General features: G+C 37.5%; 1 protein-coding gene across 1 annotated transcript; it reads right to left on the bottom strand.

Annotated features, from left to right (window-relative positions):
* Positions 1-1240: 1240 nt before the first annotated feature.
* Positions 1241-15885, bottom strand: KLRB1 (killer cell lectin like receptor B1). Its single transcript, XM_043441039.1, has 6 exons — positions 15646-15885; positions 6107-6205; positions 4974-5048; positions 3386-3540; positions 2877-2992; positions 1241-1390 (listed from the first exon to the last, which is right to left on the bottom strand). The coding sequence occupies exons 1-6, from the start codon at positions 15728-15730 to the stop codon at positions 1258-1260; spliced, it is 663 nt and encodes a 220-aa protein (XP_043296974.1). The 5' UTR covers positions 15731-15885; the 3' UTR covers positions 1241-1257.
* Between the last annotated feature and the right edge of the window lie 5695 nt (positions 15886-21580).

Raw genomic sequence — 21580 nt, forward strand, 5'->3', positions numbered from 1 at the left:
AAGATTGAAAGCAGGAGGAGAAGGTGACAACATAGGATGAGATGGTTGGATGGCATCACTGACTCGATGGACATGAGTTTGAGTAAATTCCAGGAGTTGGTGATGGAAAGGGAAGCCTGGTGTGCTGCAGTCCATGGGTTTGCAAAGAGTCGGACACAACTGAGCAACTGAACTGAACTGAGAAACTAACACAACATTATAAAGCAATTATGCTCCAATAAAATTTAATTAAAAAAAAAAGCAGGGATAAAATTAAAATGAAAAGGACTTTGCAGTGATGGGGAAGAGTTCAATTCCCTTCCCGAAATTACTTTAGTATTAGGTCTTTGATATAAGAGTCCAGAGAACGCATTTTAATCAATGCTCGGCCACAAAACATAAAACAAAAAATAGAGGCTGTGGAAGAAGCAGAAGACTTTAGAAATAATGACTAAAACTTTTTGGAGGTGAGATAAGGCACAGAGGGCGATGGATGAAAGCTCCCCAATTAGAAATCATTCCCCTTAGCTGGTTTGGGCTTTTATCCATAGTGCATCACTGTCTCTTAAAATGAGACTTTTCATTAGAATATAATTATTTTACAATGCTGTGTTAGCTTCTGCTGTACAATGAAGTGAATCAGCTATAAGTATATATATATATATATATATATATATATATATATATATGTATATATATCTCCCCTCCCTCCTGAGCCTCCCGCCTACCTCCCTCCCCAACAGACTCCCCTAGGTCATCACCGAGTGCCGAGCTCAGTTCCCTGTGCTATATAGCAGCTTCCCAATAGCTATCCATTTTACACATGGTTGTGTATTTATGTCAAAGCTAACACACCAGTCAGAATGATCACCATGAAAAAATCTACAAGCAAGAAATGCTGGAAAAGGTGTGGAGGAAAGGGGACCCTTCTGCACTATTGGTGGGAACGTAAATTGATACAGCCACCATGAAGAACGGTATATGGCAGTTCCTTAAAAAACTGAAAAATAGAACTACCATATGATCCAGTGATCCGACTCCTGAGGACATGCCCTGAGACAGCTTTTCTTTAGGTATAAGTTTTCTCAGTTATGGAATGAGGAGGCTAGACATGAACTTTTGTAAAATTCACAAAAATTAGAATTCTTAGTGTGTGTTCACTTTGTACCACAAAATGTGCATGGAGCCACTATGACAATATATACAGTTAAAATGACAGAGATCTGAAATGGAAATTAAAGAGATGGAGGGGGATGGCAGGTCAACTGGAAGAACATATTACTTTATTTCTGGCAGTTTTAGTTCTTTTTGGCAGATCCATCTATTTTCTGAAGAACAGGTATCAGAAATAAATTGTGTCTTTGATATGCAAACACAGTTGTCTTCTTTAGCATCACCATAAACTGGTAATCTGCAGAGCAAAAGAAAAGACTCTCTTTAGTGTTTGTGACTTTCTCACATAATTCTCCTCATCCAGCCAGTATTTTCTGTAACTTTCAGGAAACAACGAGATGTTCAGTTATTAAGCATTGGGTAAGTAAATGGACTGAGGAGCCTGGCAGGCTACAGTCCACGGGGTCACAAAGAGTCAGACATGACTGAGCGACTTCACTTTCAAGTAAACAGTCTAATGGCAAAAAGTGAAGAGGAACTAAAAAGCATCTGAAAGAGGGTGAAAGAGGAGAGTGAAAAAGTTGGCTTAAAACTCAACATTCAAAAGTTAAGATTTTAGCATCCAGTTCCATCACTTCATGGCAAATAGCAGGGCAAAAAATGCAAACAGTGACAGATTTTGTTTTCTTGGGCTCCAAAATCTTTGCAGACAACGAGTGAAGACATGAAATTAAAAGACACTTGCTTCAGGGAATGGCTACCCACTCCATTATTCTTGTCTGGAGAAATCCATTTCTGTGGACAGAGAAACCTGGCAGGATACACCCATAGAGTGGGAAAGACTCAGATAGGACTGAGGGACTAACACTTTCACTTTCACTTTTTTTCACTTGTTCTTGGAAGGAAAGCTATGATAAACATAGACAGCATATTCAAAAGCAAAGACATCACTTTGCCAGCAAATGTCAGGATAGTCAATGCTATGGTTTTTCCATTACTCATATACTGATGTGAAATTTATACCATAAAGAGACTAAGTGCCGAAGAATTGATGCTTTCAAATCGTGGTGCTGGAGAAGATTCTTGAGAGTCCCTTGGACTGCATGCAAATCAAGCCAGTCAATTCTAAAAGAAATCAACCCTGAATATTCCTTGGAAGGACTGATGCTGAAGCTTTGGAAGGACTGATGCTCTAATACATTGGCCACCTGATGGGAAAAGCTAACTCTTTGGAAAAGACCCTGATGCTGGGAAAGACTGAGGCCAAAGGAGAAGGGGGAGGCAGAGGATGAGATGGTTAGATAGTGTCACTGACTCAAATGGACGTGAATTTGAGCAAACTGGGAGATGCTGGAAGACAGAGAAACCAGGGGAACTGCAGTCCATGGGGGTCACGAAGAGTTGGACACGACTTAGCAACTGAACAATAACTACACAGTCAGTCACAGATATAAACTTTTAATAGAAAGCTAATATAAACATCTGGAACTTGCAAGTTCATCTTCACTGGAAGAGAAGCATTCTAAATAGAAATTTCATCATGATATATACAAAATGAAGCTTTGAAAATTGGAAACTGAATCTCCTATTAACATGTCACATGAAAAATTCTTGTTTTCACTGAACTTTAATTTTCATAAATACTTCTCAGACTATACTGCTTCTTTTGAAAATTTCTAAACTAAATTAAAACTATAAATCTCAGTCTTCAATAGCAATGTTACTATCTTGCCTTGCAAACCTGATACAAATTGAATATTCAAATTAGCTTATCAAATACTCACATATTAGAATTTAAAAAGGATCCATTTATCCACTTCCAGTTCTTCTCTGATAATGTAAGATTTAATCCAATCCAAAACAGAATTGCTTTTTTGTTTATCAGATTTTGTATGAGTCTCTGTAAATGAAACAGAAGAAATGACTGAATATTGAAACCGTTTATCTATTGCTGGTTTGCGTTATTCTATTCATCCTCTGAAACCCAGTTCAAATATCACTTCCTCTATGAAGCCTTTCCTGACACCCCATTGGAGTTAATTATTCCTTACTTGTGATATTTCTATTCCATTCATTTATATATCCAAATATTTATATTTATATTTTGTATTCATTAAATAATATTTATTTTGCTTATATGTCCATTTAGTCTCTTGGATTGTGAGCTCCTTGAAGTCAAGGTTAATACTTCCATCTTCATAGAACCCTCAAGACTAGAGCACAAAAATCTTGATATGGTTAGAAGCCAGTGCTGAGTTGTATTAAAGTATTTTACTTATTAATAATTATTTACCAATTCTTCCTGATCTTGAATAAGCAGTAGACTGGATTCTCTTGTGGAACAGTCAGCTAGACTATCACTCCAAGGTTTGGAAGTTTCATGAAAATACAAACATTTATTTTGGATTTGTTGCCAGTGCATTGGGCACGTTAACAGAACTGGTTTCTCTAAAGTAAGAAAGAAGAGAGAAAATAAAAATAAAGTAAGAAAGAGGAAGAAAAGAAATGAATGCTATATTTTTAACCTGTCCCCGCCCCACTAACACTAACCACACATACACAGTTCAGTTCAGTTCAGTCGCTCAGTCGTGTCCGACTCTTTGCGACCCCGTGGACTGCAGCATGCCAGGCCTCCCTGTCCATCAACAACTCCCGAAGTTTACTCAAACTCATGCCCATTGAGTCGGTGATGCCATCCAACCATCTCATCCTTTGTCGCTCCCTTCTTCTCCTACTTTCAAACTTTCCTAGCATCAGGGTCTTTTCAAATGAGTCAGCTCTTCGCATCAGGTGGCGAAAGTATTGGAGTTTCAGCTTCAACATCAGTCCTTCCAGTGACTATTCAGGACTGATTTCCTTTAGGATGGACTGGTTGGATGTCATACAAGTCATTATAAATTCAGTAAAGAGTCTGATCATCATTGTGAGAACAATTCATGAATTTAATATAACTGAGGGTTTTGAGACCACTGTTCATTCTGCTATTAAGATTTGAAAATTAGTGATCAGCTAAAACACTGACAGACGGAATAACTTGTTCAAGTCCACACAAGCCGGTGGTGATAGAGCCAAAACTCTTTTTGAGATTCCTTAAATTCCATATCTTTGCTCTTCCTAATCCATGGACAACTATATCAAACTCTCTTAAAAAAAAGTCTACTTGTAACAACATGTAAAATGAAAAGCAAATAATAATTCATAGCCACAATTTATGGGAAATATCATGGAGAAAAGTTATTAGGAAATTTCTAACTGCTAAATTATATATTTGCCTAATAATGAGATTTATTGGATAGAATTTTTTGAGGGATATTCTCAGTTTCTTAAAAGTTTTCTTCTGTACAAACGTATATAATAAATGATCACATTCTGCTACAGTCTCTCAACAACAGAGTATTAACACATACTGCTTAGTAAGTATAAGGACAAGATCAATATCTTAATGATTAATAAATAGATATTAAAGAATTCATTTCATGTTTGTGTTCCATTCATTAGCTTCAGTCAAAGGTTAGCTGCCTGACATATTAAAATCACCAAATATCTCACTTAATGTATATCTTATTTTATAGCTTGGATTTTGACTAATAATTATTGACTCTCCTAGCCGAAGTACTCATAAGGCAGTATTATCTGGTAGTTAAGATCATAGGATCTGACGATAGACCACTGAAGTACAATTCTCAGTGTTACCCCTTAGCACATGTATGATCCCAAATGAGTTGCTTAACTTTTCCATGCCTCAGCTTTGTCAAATATAAAATCAGAGTGATAAAACTAATCTTAACATATGGGTTGTAGTGAGCCTTAATGAAAATAATACAATGATAACTATCAAATTTTAGCTATTAGTCTTAGAAAATTCAAGCCACAAAATATACCTGTTGCTTCCTTCCTGTTCTCTTGAGCATCCATGCTGGTTTTTTCTATTGATGTGTTTTGTCTTATGAATATCACTGGTAAATAAAGAAACACCGTTAAGATAAAATGCTGAAAGGTGCAATGAAATGGATATGCTAAACTTATCATTTCAGGAAATTGTCATCTCAGTACTATCTCAACAAGCTTGGAATGAACAGAAGATAAGAGCAATAGCAATGTAGTAACAGTGGTCTGCTTAGAAGACAAAATAAACAAACACAGAGAAACATTGAGTTACTTGCATCTAATATATAAGTAATCTGGAGAAGGGAATGGCAACCCACTACAGTATTCTTGCCTGGAGAATCCCATGAACAGAGGAGCCTGGAGGACTATGGTCCCTAAGATCTCAAAGAGTCAGACATGACTGAAGTGACTTAGCATGCACACACACACTATATAAGTAAACTCCCAGGTGTTACTTAAATTCTTAAATTGCTTACACTCCTATCTACATGTTCCATTTTCAGAAAGAGTATAATTGTGTCTGTCAATGGGAGACATTGCCTAGGACAATCTGGACTTTAGTAGGCACCTAAGAAACTGTACGGATGTCCCAGGAAGTCCAGTGGTTAAGACTTCACCTTCCAATGCAGAGAATGCTGGTTTTATCCCTGGTAGGGGAGCTAAGATCCGACATACCCTGGGACCAAAAAACAAAAACAAAAACAAAACAAAACAAAAAAACCCCAGAACATAAAAACAGCAGAAGCAGTATTGTAACAAATTCAATAGACTTTAAAAATGGTCCACATTAAAAAAAAAAAAAAAGAAAAATAAACTCTAAGCAATTGTAAACTTATTTTCTTTGTTATTATCAAGCTTTTATCATAATTGCAATTTTAAAAAAAGTTCTTGGAGCACATGTAAATCCCTTATGAAGATTCTCAGAACAATTAGAAAGAAAAATATGAAAGCCTAGGGTTTGCAAAGTGGATATGGGCTGGGCACTATTAGAGCACTGTTTTGTAACTGTTTTTATTTCATGAGTCTTCTGCTAAGTGTGGGGTGGCCAAAGCTGTTAACATACTTTACTATTTATGGCAGAAAGTGAATAAGTAGAACAAGAAATACATGATCTTGCATCACTTACCTGAAACACTCAATCCAATCACAGTCAAGGCAAGAAGTACAATCACAGCACAACCAAATTTCAGGGCAAAGTTATGCCAACGTGGACCCTGACAATGATCTGAGACGTTAAGAAAATATGCTTGGTTAACTCAGTTGAGTTCATCTGGTACAAAAAGCAAAGGGTATTTGGATCACATAAGAAAGATCTAGATTCTGGTTGGGGATTAGGGGCAGGAGAGAACATTTGTCAGTTATCTTAAAGTAGGGTCCTAAGGACTTTCCTGGTGGTCCAGTGGTGAGGAATTTTCCTGCCAATGCAGGGGACACAGGTTCAATCCCTGATCCAGGAAGACCCCCACCTGCCGTGGCAGGGTAACTAAGCCTGTGGGCCACAAGTATTGAAACTTAGACCCTGTGCTCCACAACAAGAGAAGCCACTGCAATGAGAAGCAACTAGAGAGCGGCTCCCACTCACTACGACTAGAGAAAGCCCACGGAGCAACAAAGATCCAGCATAGCCAAAAATAAATAAAAATTAATTAATCAATTAAAAAAAATGTTTCAGAGCGACCTGCAAGTCCATTTATTTCTACTTTAGTTTTTTTATACTCCCCCAGGTGACTGAGTTGTGTGTCCCAGTTTTCAGCCAACTACTAATGATCTCTCCTGTTAAGACGTTGACATCTGTAGAAGAGTTAGCTCCTTCTCAAACATCCTTGTGGGGATGGAACTTACCATAGCTAAATGTGATAAAAGATTAAGGTAGGAAACAGAATGGATTAAATTTCAGATAGTGACACCTGGATAATCATCTGGAGGAGGGAGAGAAAAGATAACACCTAATTTTGTTGATTTGGTTCTTCTCCCTTTCTTAATGAGTCTTGCTAACGGTTTGTCAATTTTGTTTATTTTTTCAAAAAACCAGCTTTTAGCTTTGTTGATTTTTGCTATGGTCTCTTTAGTTTCTTTTGCATTTATTTCTGCCCTAATTTTTAAGATTTCTTTCCTTATACTAACCCTGGGGTTCTTCATTTCTTCCTTCTCTAGTTGCTTTAGCTGTAGAGTTAGGTTATTTATTTGACTTTTTTCTTGTTTCTTGAGGTAAGCCTGTAATGCTATGAACCTTCCCCTTAGCACTGCTTTTACAGTGTCCCATAGGTTTTGGGTTGTTGTGTTTTCATTTTCATTCATTTCTATACATATTTTGATTTCTTTTTTGATTTCTTCTATGATTTGTTGGTTAATCAGAAGTGTGTTATTTAGCCTCCATATGTTTGAATTTTTAATAGTTTTTCTCCTATAATTGAGATATAATCTTACTTCATTGTGGTCTGAAAAGATGACTGGAATGATTTCAATTTTTTTGAATTTCCCAAGGCTAGATTTATGGCCCAGGATGTGATCTATTCTGGAGAAGGTTCCATGTGCACTTGAGAAAAAGGTGAAATTGATTGTTTTGGGGTGAAATGTCCTATAGATATCAATTAGGTCTAGCTGGTCCATTGTGTCATTTAAAGTTTGTGTTTCCTTGTTAATTTTGTGTTTAGTTGATCTATCCAGTTGTGAGTGGGGTATTAAAGTCTCCCACTATTATTGTGTTATCGTTAACTTCCCCTTTCATACTTGTTAGCATTTGCCTTACATATTGCGGTGCTCCTATGTTGGGTGCATATATATTTATAATTGTTACATCTTCTTCTTTGATTGATCCTTTGATCATTCTGTAGTGTCCTTCTTTGTCTCTTTTCACAGCCTTTATTTTAAAGTCTATTTTATCTGATATGAGTATTGTGACTTCTGCTTTCTTTTGGTCTCCGTTTGCGTGAAATATTTTTTCCAGCCCTTCACTTTCAGTCTGTATGTATCCCTTGTTTTGAGGTGGGTCTCTTGTAGACAGCATATATAGGGGTCTTGTTTTTGTATCCATTCATCCAGTCTTTGTCTTTTGGTTGGGACATTCATCCCATTTACATTTAAGGTAATTATTGATAGGTATGGTCCCGTTGCCATTTACTTTGTTATTTTGGGTTCGTGTTTATACAACCTTTCTGTGTTTCCTGTCTAGAGAAGATCCTTTAGCATTTGTTGAAGAGCTGGTTTGGTAGTGCTGAATGGAAATGGAGAGATCACAACAGACAACACTGAAATACAAAGGATCATAAGAGACTACTACCAGCAGCTCTATGCCAATAAAATGGACAACTTGGAAGAAATGGACAAATTCCTAGAAAAGTATAACTTTCCAAAACTGAACCACAAAGAAATAGAAGATCTTAACAGACCCATCACAAGCAAGGAAATTGAAACTGTAATCAGAAATCTTCCAGCAAACAAAAGCCCAGGACCAGATGAAATCTAACAAAATTCTTCACAGCTGAATTCTACAAAAAATTTAGAGAAGAGCTAACACCCATCTTACTCAAACTTTTCCAGAAAATTGCAGAAGAAGGTAAACTTCCAAACTCATTCCATGAGGTCACCATCACTCTAATTCCAAAAACAGACAAAGATGCCACACAAAAGAAAACTACAGGCCAATATCACTGATGAACATAGATGCAAAAATCTTAACAAAATTCTAGCAAACAGAATCCAACAACATATTTAAAAAATCATACATCATGACCAAGTGGGCTTAACCCCAGGAATGCAAAGATTCTTTAATATCTGCAAATCAATCAATGTTAAAAAATTAACAAATTGAAAGATAAAAACCATATGATTATCTCAATAGATGCAGTAAAAGCTTTTGACAAAATCCAACATCCATTTATGATAAAAACTCTCCAGAAAGCAGGAATAGAAGGAACATACCTCAATATAATAAAGACTATATATGACAAACCCACAGCAAGCATTACCCTCAATGGTGAAAAATTGAAAGCATTTCCCCTAAAATCAGGAACAAGACAAGGGTGCCCACTCTCACCACTACTATTCAACATCGTTTTGGAAGTTTTGGCCACAGCAATCAGAGCAGAAAAAGAAATAAAAGGAATCCAGATAAGAAAAGAAGAAGTGAAACTCTTACTGTTTGCAGATGACATGATCCTCTACATAGAAAACCCTAAAGACTCTGCCAGAAAATTACTAGAGCTAATCAATGAATATAGTAAAGTTGCAGGAAATAAAATTAACACACAGAAATCCCTTGCATTCCTATACACTAACAATGAGAAAACAGAAAGAGAAATTAAGGAAACAATACCATTCAACATTGCAACAAAAAGAATAAAATACTTAGGAGGATATCTACCTAAAGAAACAAAAGACCTATACATAGAAAACTATAAAACACTGATGAAAGAAATCAAAGAGGACACAAACAGATGGAGAAATATACCGTGTTCATGGATTGGAAGAATCAATATTGTCAAAATGACTATACTGCCCAAAGCAATCTATAGATTCAATGCAATCCCTATCAAGCTACCAATGGTATTCTTCACAGAACTAGAACAAATAATTTCACAATTTGTATGGAAATACAAAAAACCTCGAATAGCCAAAGCAATCTTGAGAAAGAAGAATGGAACTGGAGGAATCAACCTGCCTGACTTCAGACTCTACTACAAAGCCACAGTCATCAAGACAGTATGGTACTGGCACAAAGACAGAAATATAGATCAACGGAACAGAATAGAAAGCCCAGAGATAAATCCACGAACCTATGGACACCTTATCTTTGACAAAGGAGGCAAGGATATACAATGGGAAAAAGACAACCTCTTTAACAAGTGGTGCTGGGAAAACTGGTCAACCACTTGTAAAAGAATGAAACTAGAACACTTTCTAACACCATACACAAAAAATAAACTCAAAATGGATTAAAGATCTAAATGTAAGACCAGAAACTATAAAACTCCTAGAGGAGAACATAGGCAAAACACTCTCCGACATAATCACAGCAAGATCCTCTATGACCCACCTCCCAGAATATTGGAAATAAAAGCAAAAATAAACAAATGGGGCCTAATGAAACTTAAAAGCTTTTGCACAACAAAGGAAACTATAAGCAAGGTGAAAAGACAGCCTTCAGAATGGGAGAAAATAATAGCAAATGAAGAAACAGACAAAGGATTAATCTCAAAAATATACAAGCAACTCCTGCAGCTCAATTCCAGAAAAATAAATGACCCAGTCAAAAAATGGGCCAAAGAACTAAATAGACATTTCTCCAAAGAAGACATACAGATGGCTAACAAACACATGAAAAGATGCTCAACATCACTCATTATCAGAGAAATGCAAATCAAAACCACAACAAGGTACCATTACACGCCAGTCAGGATGGCTGCTATCCAAAAGTCTACAAGCAATAAATGCTGGAGAGGGTGTGGAGAAAAGGGAACCCTCTTACATTGTTGGTGGGAATGCAAACTAGTACAGCCACTATGGAGAACAGTGTGGAGATTCCTTAAAAAACTGGAAATAGAACTGCCATATGACCCAGCAATCCCACTCGTGGGCATACACACAGAGGAAACAAGATCTGAAAGAGACATGTGCACCCCAATGTTCATCATAGCACTGTTTATAATAGCCAGGACATGGAAGCAACCTAGATGCCCATCAGCAGACGAATGGCTAAGGAAGCTGTGGTACATATACAACATGGAATATTACTCAGCCATTAAAAAGAATTCTTTTGAATCAGTTCTAATGAGATGGATGAAACTGGAGCCCATTATACAGAGTGGAGTAAGCCAGAAAGATAAAGCCCAATACATTATACTAAGGCATATATATGGAATTTAGAAAGATGGTAAAGATAACCCTATACACAAAACAGAAAAAGAGACACAGATGTACAGAACAGAATTTTGGACTCTGTGGGAGAAGGCGAGGGTGGGATGTTCTGAGAGAACAGCATCGAAACATGTATATTATCAAGGGTGAAACAGATCACCAGCCCAGGGTGGATGCATGAGACAAGTGCTCGGGGCTGGTGCACTTGAAGACCCAGAGGGATGGGGTGGGGAGGGAGGTGGGAGGGGATATCGGAATGGGGAATACATGTGAATCCATGGCTGATTCATGTCAATGTATGGCCAAAACCGCTACAATATTGTAAAGTAATTAGCCTTCAATTAATTGAAAAAAAAAAAAAAAGATAACACCTAGAGGAGCTCCAAGGTCCTGGGTGTAATATGAAAATGAGAGAAACCACACTGGAGAATACTGACCTAGTACTTCTAATGTGATCCTGTGTGATACAGATCAGCTAAACTTAGTGAGCCTAAGACTTAGTCCTAGGTGAACTTTTCTGACAGTTGTATGTTATTTTACCTTTCTGTCTCTTTTCTTCCTTATTCTTTCCTGCCTTGAAATTTTGAAAAATGGAACATGTTTCATATAGTCACTATCATAGCGTTTATTACTGAAGGACAGCAGTGGTTAAGAGCAAAGGCTCTCAAATGTAAAACATTTGTATTTGAGCATGTTACTTTGATCCTGTAACCTTCACAAAATAGGAACTTCCTCACCTGTGAAACAAAATAATAGTCACTTTGTGAGGTTTTGGCAAAGGGTTATATGAAAAAATTCTTCTAGACATGGAGTCTGGTACATAATAACTGCTCATTTAAAATTTATGGAATTGAGAGGAGGGTCTTATGACTCTTCTGAGCTGTTTTTCTGCAACACTACATGACTTTAGAACTAAGTTACAACAAGTTGAAGATGCCAGGTAAACTTTCAGTTCAGTTCAGTTCAGTCGCTCAGTCGTGTCTGACTCTTTGCAACCCCATGAACCGCAGCATGCCAGGCCTCCCTGTCCATCACCAATTCCCAATTTCTGGAGTTTACCCAAACGCATGTCTATTGAGTCGGTGATGCCATCCAACCATCTCATCCTCTGTCGTCCCCTTCTCCTCCTTTAGTCATCTGGAAATACCCATGCAGGGCTATTTTTTGTTTGAATACAAACAATATGTCAAGGACTTCCCTGGTGGTGCTGTGGATAAGAATCTGCCTGCTAATGTAGGGGACTCATGTTCAATCCCTGGTCTGGGAAGATTCTGCCACAATTACTGAGTCCATGCTCTAGAGCCTACAAGTCCCAACTACTGAGACCACATTCTGTGATTCCTGAAGCCCACGAGCCTTGAGGCCACACTACATAACAATGAGAAGCCCTTGGACTGCCACGAAGACCCAGTGCAGCCAAAAATAAATAAGTAAATAAATACATAAAATTTTAAAAAATTATAAATAGCATGCCAAATCATCTCACTTCATTGCTCTAAGTCTTTCCTTGGCTTTCTCTCAAGCAGATTTAAGTCTGCACATCTGTTAAACAGTCTACAAATTCCTATTCAATCCAATTTCCCATTACATCTCTGACTTCATCTCCTGCTGCTTTCAACACAGACATGCTCTATCATTTCACACCCAACCTATGTGCTCCTCCTACAAGAGCACAGGAATGTTCTCATCCCAGGGAACTTGCACTTGCCCTGGTCCATCTTCTAAAAAGCTCTTCTCCAAGGAAGTATATCTTTGTCCTTTAATTCTTTCAGGTCTTGGCACAGATGTCATCTCTGAGGCAGGCCTTCTATGATTCTTCTACTTGATATCGTACACTCTCCGAAAGTTAACTCTCAATTCCATTACAAATGAAAAACAGTTTCTCAGGACTTCCCTAGTGGTCCAGCGGTTAAGAATCCACCTGCCAAAGCAGGGGACAGGGATTCTATCCCTGATCTGGGAAGATTCCACATGCCGTGGAATGACAAAGCAGTGCACATCAGGTACCAAGTCTGAGCTCTGCAACAAGAAAAGCCAGCACGATAAGAAGCCTGTGCACTACAGCTAGCAAGTAGCCCTTGAGTGTCCACAACTCGAGAAAGTTCACGGGCAGCAGCGAAGTCCCAGTGCAGCCATAAATAAATAAATAAAGTATAAAAAAAGCAGAGGGGTGAATATAAGAGAGTAAAAAATATAGATAAAGTTTTCTCTATTGCATTAAATAGTATCTAACCCATATATATACTTAGTTACTTGTTTATTTCTATGTTTTCCTAGCAGTATAACATAAATACAAAAAAAGAAAATATTTTTTCACTATTTTTTTCACTTGTTCTAACCTCAGCACCAGGCATGCCTGGCACATGTGCTTATTTTTGGATTAATAGGTAAACTCTAGAGGCATTTTGTGAACACTTATCTACTTTTCTAAGAAATCAATTGATTAATAGGTCACAACCCACATCTCTGGTTTACCTGAATGCCTTTGAGATAATCACTATTCTACAGTTCCCACAGCCTGAACAGTTCGGCCAAAGAGATCAGGGGTGGTTTCACAATAACTGTAATACCAGGTCAATGTGGGGAGAAAGCATGTCAGTTGCCATTTCAATAAACAAGAAATGTTGTGACCATAAAGCTATCGGCCAGGGCAGCTGCCCTGATGGTGAAGCCTGAGTGGAATTCAGAGTGAAGAAAAACAGGATACTATGGGGAACACATGTAAATCCATAGCTGATTCATATCAATGTATGGCAAAAACCACTACAATATTGTGAGGTAATGAGCCTGCAACTAATATAAATAAATGAAAAAAATAAAAAAAGTGTTATTTGGTTTAAAACACAACAGTTTAAAATTTGATCCTTTAATTACAATCTGATATAATGATATTCAGTGTAAACAATTTTCTAGTAGTAATTGTACAGTAATTTTTAAAAAAACAAAGGCCCATAACAGTCATAGTTACAGCTACTATTAAATCATGTTACTGTTATATTCTTGATTTCCTCAGTTTTGTGAAAATTCACTTAGTCACTAGCTATTTGCATAGAATATTACATCAGTGTGAGGCAAGCCAAAGTTCAAACAGATAGATACGTATAAAAACAGCTGAATAAACAGTTTTTGTTTTAGTTCTGAAAAAAAAATAAATAAAACTTATTTTCAGCATTATTAAAAAAAAAAAAAAGAGGCTGCCTTCCCAGCTATGGTCCTTGGTAAAACCACCAAATACAAAATTCTCAACTTGCAGATTATGCATTTTTTGCAGTCAAGTGTTTTGTAACCACATATTTGGTTCTGACTTTATTCTGCTTTGTTTTTCAGATTTACTTTTATAATGATATTTTGAGGAATAATGATTATGAGTAGCATAGACACATTTTCTGACCCCATTGATTTGGGAACTTAGATCATATTTTTTGAGGAAAATCTTGCTTTTTATAAATTCATCCTCCCACATCTCCTTTCAACACCATCCTCCTTTCTCTCCACTTTTGCTAGATTTGAATAGGGAACAGAAAGCTTTGCTGTTTCCCATCAAAAAAATAACTACAGCTTCACCAAACAGTCACTGTAGTTATCAAAATTCTCCGATTTTCTATAACTCCCCCCATTTGAAGGGTATCGTGAAACTATTTGATAACTCTAAGACTTTTCATTCTCCAATTTGGAATGTTGATGATTAAATAGTTTGAAATTATCCCACGTCATCTTGAAGGGATGCAGCACACCTGTTAAGCACACAATGGAATGAATATCAGGTGGGATAAAAATTGCAATATTAGTAAGTTTGGTTTGACATCAGAAGGCAGTACTATATTACGATAATTTCATACATTTTCTACTTAGTTTCCAGTTTCTTTTCAGCCATGGAATCCATCACCTGTTACCTCATGTTAGAATCCTCATCTCCTTCACTCAGAATACTAGCTCATCTGACACACAGAAAATTGCCAAATTCAACAAATATCAAATAGGTTTATCAGTGATATTCTCCTGTGTCTTGTAGCTTATCTCCTTCTAAACTGATAACATTTTTCAATTTAAAAATCATCAGATTGTGAGTATATTCACATCTTTGATCTTGAATATAATTTTCTTTTGGAACATTTTTTCCTTCCCTTTGAAGAGTGGAAGATGTTCATCATTAACTTCTTTAACACTGTGTTAATTAATTAGCAAAGTGTTAATCATTAACACTTTGTATTCCAAAAGAAATGCCACGGGCGCGAATGCATTGGAACTTAATCACAGTATTTTACAGAGAGATTTGAAATAAAGTAGGTTTCTATTACAACAAGGTAGCAGAATATTTCTAAAAATATTTCTTTGTTAAAAAACAAAAACAAAAAAGGGACTTCCTGGCTGGTCAGTGGTTAAGAATCCATGCTTCCACTGCAGGGAGCACAGGTTTCATCCTCGGTTGGGGAACAAAGATCCTGCACCCCACATGGGATGGCAAAAAATAAAAACAAAAATAGAAAAACTCCTTTTATTTACAAATAAAATAAAAAATACTCCTTTGTCCATACCTGTAAAGTATTTATTCACATTATTTTAGCCAAGGCTCAGTAACAGGAATGATGTTCACTTTTCACAAAAGTATCTTCATAAAAAAGAAATCTATAAGGTACATACTTTTTTCCACACCTGTGATTACCTACAGACAGGCGATGCTATATCAACTTAATATTAATACATGACTACTGCTCATCTTCAAAGTCATGATTTAAAGCCACAAATTTACAGGAACATCTAACTATTGGAAGATATACTAATGCCAAGAGGAAAATTAAAGCCACTTACTCTGAAGAAGAGATGGGGGTGATGACCTTTGAATGCCAGAATCCCTGGGTAAGTTTAAATCAGCATATACCAACTGACTCTCCATTGCAAACAGAAGAATGTGGTACTATACTCCTATAAAAGGAAAAACTCCAAGTTCTATGAGGCAAGATCAGCTGACAGAAGTGACCAGTTTAAAAAGTTTCGTTGTCTCTCTTAGATCAGCACCTACCCACGCTGCTAGTTGTGGGTTTTGTCTATAAATTAGTGAGAAAATCCACTTACTGGGTGTCCAGTGTACTTAGACATGTAATATTAGGTTGGCCAAAAAGTTTGTTCAAGTTTTCCATAACATGGAAAACGTCAAAGGAACTTTTTGGCCAACTCAATATCTACTTTGTTTAGTTAATTGGCCTATTGTTTGACAATATTCTGGAAAGATTGTTTGTTGTCTTTGTAACTATCTTTTTTCAACACCTTTTTCTGGGCCAGACCAGAGTGAAGGAAATGAAGTACTCTGATTCTGCTCCAAAAAAAAAAAAAAAAAAAACAAACCAAGAATCAAGATAAACCATATTTAATGCAAGGTTGCAAAAAGTAAACACTAACACACACAAAAAACTGTAGGACACTTTTCAAAAAATCTCAAATCTTCCTGAAATATTTGTGTTCCTGTTAAGAGCTGCAAAATGTGGGGGAAAGAGCTGTAAATGTGGAAAAGGTCACTGAGTAATACAACAGAGAAAGCAAAGAGCCAAGGATCCAGACTATTCTTACTTACAGGACAGAAGACCCTTACGCAATCACTATTGTATACTTATAAATGGACTTCCCAGGTGGTTCAGTAGTAAAGAATCTGCCGGCCAAAGAAGGAGATGCAGGAGACATGGGTTCCATCCCTGGGTCAAGAAGAGCCCCTGGAGAAGGGAATGGCTACTTATTCCATTATTCCTGCCTGGACCACCCCATGGACCAGAGGAATCTGGTGGGCTACAGTCCATTGGATCACAAAACATCAGACACAACTGAGTGACTAGCATATCTCAACATAATAAAGACCATTTATGAAAAGTCCATGGCACAATCAATGGTGAAAAAAAATAAAAGCTTTTTTTCTGAGGGCAAGAACAAGCAAGGATGTCTGTTTTCACCACTCATATTAAACATAGGTATGGAAGTTCTAGCCAAACCAATTAGACATGGAAAAGAAGTGAAGTCATCCAAGTTGAAAAAAGAGAAGCAAAATTACATCTGTTCAGAGAAGACATAACCTTATGTGTAGAAAACCATCAAGACTCCAGACTCACACACTCACAAATTGTTAGACTAATAAATGAATTTGTCTAAGTTTCAGAATAAAAAGCCAATACACAGAAATCAGTTGCTAAACACCAATTAATGATTTGGAAAGAAAATGAAATTCATTGGCAACAGTATCAAAAAGAATAAAATACTTTGGAAAAAAACTAATTAAAACTTGTACTGAAAACTGTAGAATGTTGCTGAAAGAAATTAAAGAAGACTTGGAAGATTAATATTGTTAGCATATGTATACGAGAACTACCATATGACCCAGCAATTCCATTCCTGGGTGTATGTCATAAAAAAAAATGAAAACACTAATTTGAAAAGATACATGCCCCTCAATGTTTGTAGCAGCATTACTTATACAATTGCCAAGATATGGAATAAACCTATGTCTAGGGCTTCCCAGGTGGTGCCAATTGTAAAGAATCTGCCTGCCAATTCAGGAGACATAAGAGATGTGGGTTGGATCCTTGGTTTGGGAAGATGCCCTGGAGAAGGGCATGGCAACCCGCTCCATTCTTCTTGCTTGGAGAATCCCCATGGACAGCTGAGATGGGCAGGCTACAGTCAATGGGGTCACAAAGAGCAGGACACGACTGAGCACCTACGCATGCACGCATATAAAGAAATGGAGTATTGATTGCTACAGTGAAACTTGCGTCGCTGCTCCTAAACCCCAAGTGTTTTTTGCTTTATGGGTTTTTGTTGTTGTTGTTGTTGTTGTCTGGTTGGTTGGTTGGTTTTTGTTTTGGGGTTGCTTTTTGTTGTTTAAAAACTCTGAGTTCATTTAATAACAGTTCCTACCAGGGGGCGCTGCTGGCCTTTCTCTTTCATATCCTTAAACCTTCTGTATATTGAAACCAGAAAGCTCATGTTATTGGTAAATGCTTCAATCCACATTATTTCATTTGATACATTAATATCTGCCTTATCCAGGCATTGGGTTTTTTTTTTTTTTTTTGAATTTATGGATGAGTAAGGAGCAAGACTGACCATCTGTTTCCTATCTTCAAAACCCAGGCTCCTTTTGCAACCTACCGCACCACATTTTGCTCCTGTAATACCTATAAAACCAAGTTATACAGAGGGGAAAAAAGATAAAATAAATTTTTATCAAGACTGGCCATTGTACTGCAAACAGTAGCTCTGCTCCTGGGTAGGTAGTCTGTCTAAATTAGAGTGGATGAAACCAATCTTTACTGTGTTGCTTATTGTGCCAGGGTACCTCTGAACAAGATTGATATATATGTATACGGTGACCTGGACAGCCTTGATATTTCCCTAACTTTGTGTACACTTTGTGCTTAGTCGTTCAGTCATGTCTGACTCTTTTGTGACGCTTTGGACCGCAGACTGCCAGGCTCTTCTGTCCATGAGGATTCTCCAGGCAAGAACACTGGAGAGGGTTGCCATGCCCTCCTTCAGGGATCTCCCCAACCCAGGGATCTAACCCAGGTCTCCTGCATTGAACAAGGATTCTTTACTGTCTGAGTCACCAAGGAAGCCCATGGATAATGGAGTGGGTAGCCTGTCACTTCTCCAGGGAATCTTCCTGATCCAGAAATTGAACTGGGGTCTCACGCATTGCAGGCAAAGTCTTCACCAGCTGAGCTACTAGGGAAGCCCCTTGTTTAAGCTCTAGACAGGTGTTTGTCTAAGTCAAGAGATACCTTCTCCAGGAGACCTTCCCCACCCAGGGATTGAACCTACAATTCCTGCAGTGGCAGGTGGATTCTTCACCAAAGCACCACTTGGGAAGCCAAACTCTACAGATGGATATTACCATCAGATTAAATATATTATTTGCAGCTGAAGATGGAGAAGCTCTATGGTGGTGGTAGTTTAGTTGCTAAGTGGGTCTCAGTTGCGGCATGCAGGGTCTATTTTTGTGGCATGGCTACTCTCTTAGTTGCAGCCTGAGGGTTTAGTTTCCCCACAGCATGTGGGATCTTAGTTCCCTGACCAGGGACTGAACCTGCTTTCTCTGCATTGGTAGCTGAATTCTTAACCACTAAACTACCAGGGAAGTCCCAATTATATTTACCCTTCAGCAAAGGTAGATAGATGGTTAAAAATTTTGTTTCAAAGGTTACTGTGGTCATAGCAAAGCAAAAGTAGAGACTTCAGCCTCTCTTTTTCTCTTGATGGTTTAGTGTTTAATTTGTTCAGCATTCTCTCCAGTGGTTTCTAGGTGCCTTTTTCAGACTTACACTTTAAGTTTAAAGGATTCTGACAGCAAATAATCTTGACCCTTAACTCATGTCACACAGAACACACTAGAACTCCGAATATGTCACGTCTTTGACTTCCAGTTCTAGTTTAAGGATGAAAGCAGGTTCCTAGGCCACTGAGCTAAAAACAGTGATAATGCTGACTGCTCTTTTAATTAAGAGACTCCATTTTAGGTTTATAAAAAAAAAAAGTTTTAGTTTATGAAAAAAGCAGAAATGCAGAGAGTCCCCACAGGCATTTCTTCCTCATACACAGCTTCCCTTGTTTTAAACACATTATATTATTTGTTTTATTGGCTACAGCTTATGAGCAAATTTTTCTACAATATTATGAACTGAAGTCCATAGACCACATTAGGGTTTACTGTTTATGTTCCATATGCTATGGCAAGCCTGGGCTTTCCTGTTGGCTCAGATAGTAAAGAATCCACCTGCAAGGCAGGAGGCTGGGGTTCAATTCTGGGTCAGGAAGACCCTCTAGAGAAGGGAATGGCTATTCTCTCCAGTATTCTTGCCAGGAGAATTCCTTGGACAGAGAAGCCTGGTGGCCTACTGTCCACGGGGTCGCAAAATATCGGACTCGACTGAGCAACTAACACTTTCACTTTCATAATGACATGAATTTGAAAGGGATAGAGTAAAGGGACAAAGTAGGTAATTAAATGGTTAATCCCACTGGGGATTGTAAGTAAAAAAGTATGAGAATGGGCAACCCCTGTAAGTTAATGATTGTTTAAGAAAGCAGGTTTGCTTAACTACAAAACCAAGCAGGATTGTTTAACAACAAAACCTTGCAAAACAGAAGCATGAAATATCTCTCAAAACAATGAAACAATGATGGCAAGAGGCCCACATTCTACCTAGTGAGCTCAATAAGTTAATGACCCCTAGGACAAGCTCTCTGCACATATAAAATAACAATAAAATAGAAAGGTGACATTGAAAGTGAAAGACCCTCGGTACTGAAACTTGAAACAATTTTTCCATAGTGCCATGACTGTCCTGGCTTAATCACACAGAGACAAGAAAACTCTCCAGCCTGATGTGAAGGCAGAGCTGATGATGGAAGCTTGACATCTACTCAAGAATGAGGAAAAAAGTGGTATTTTCCCCCTCCCTATTTTTCCAGTTTCCTTTAATATAAAACTATATCCCATTAAGTTCTCAGGCACAGCACCTTCTCATCCATCCACTTGTTAGCGTCACAAATCTCCTATTCTAATAAATCAATTCTTTTTTTTTTTCCATTTATTTTTATTAGCTGGAGGCTAATTACTTTACAATATTGTAGTGGTTTTTGTCATACATTGACATGAATCAGCCATGGATTTACATGTATTCTAATGAATCAATTCTTATCTATCACTTTGCCTCTCACTGAATTCTTTCTGTGCTGAGACATAAAGAACCAGAGCTCTTGAGAATGTCCCAAAACACCACCTAGTGGTTTTAAATCCATCATTACACAACTACAGAGTATAGTTTCATTGCCTTAAAAATCCCCTGGCCTCCTCCTATTCATTCCTCCCAATCTCTCCACCTTGGCCCTTCAGACATCTCTCTTCAACATCTCCATAGTTCTGCCTTTATCCGAATGTCAAATTGTTGAAATTTTACAGTATGTAGCTTTTTCATATTGCCTTCTTTCAATTAATAACCTGCATAAAATATTCTTTTTATGTTTTTTCTTCACTTGAGAACTTTTCTTAAAGTTCCTGAACATTATGCCATTGTTGGGAGAGTCTACAGTACGTTTAGCCATTTATATATTAACAGGCATCTTGGTTGCTTCCAAGTTTTGGCAATCATAAATACAGCTGCTATAAATACAGCTGCTATAAACACACCTGTGTAAGTGTGCATAAACATCAGTTTTCAACTCATTTCTGTAAATGCCAAAAAGTGAGACTGTTGGATCATCTGGCAAGTATATTAATTTCATAAGAAACTGACAAACTGTCTTCTAAAGAGTCATCTGCTTTTTATTGTCACCACTTGGTGAAACTTCTAAATCATTTCAAGGATCAAAATAATTCACCAGGAAAAAAAAAGTTGTTCATCAAAGACGGATTTCTGCCATTACTGTCTTGTTTTAAGAATGTTTGTAAACTCTGTTCCAACTGGACCAATCTCACTGTAGCAGATCCTCAGGGGTGAAATCTTATCTCCTCACGAAAGTCCAAAAAAGGGTAATGTAGACAGGTGATGATATATTTGCTGTTGCTGTTTAGTCACTAACTCTTATCCAACTCTTTTGCAACCCCATGGGCTGTAGCCCACCAGGCTCCTCTGTCCATGAGATTTCCCCAGCAAGAATACTGGGCTGGGCTGCCATTTTCTTCACCAAGGCATCTTCCTGGACTGGGGATTGAACCTGCCTCTCCTGGATTGTCAGGTAGGTTATTCATCACAGAGCC

Source organism: Cervus canadensis, chromosome 21, assembly GCF_019320065.1.
Source record: "Cervus canadensis isolate Bull #8, Minnesota chromosome 21, ASM1932006v1, whole genome shotgun sequence".
NCBI classification, from domain to species: Eukaryota; Metazoa; Chordata; class Mammalia; order Artiodactyla; family Cervidae; genus Cervus; species Cervus canadensis.

Excerpts from the sequence above, each read along its gene's own strand:
- KLRB1 (XM_043441039.1), bottom strand. The coding sequence starts at position 15,730 with ATGGAGAGTCAGTTGGTATATGCTGATTTAAACTTACCCAGGGATTCT. Across the intron at positions 6,206-15,645 it reads ACCCCCATCTCTTCTTCAGA|ATCATTGTCAGGGTCCACGT; the intron begins GTAAGTGGCTTT and ends TTAACGTCTCAG. Across the intron at positions 1,391-2,876 it reads TCCTTTTTAAATTCTAATAT|ATTACCAGTTTATGGTGATG; the intron begins GTGAGTATTTGA and ends TTTGCTCTGCAG.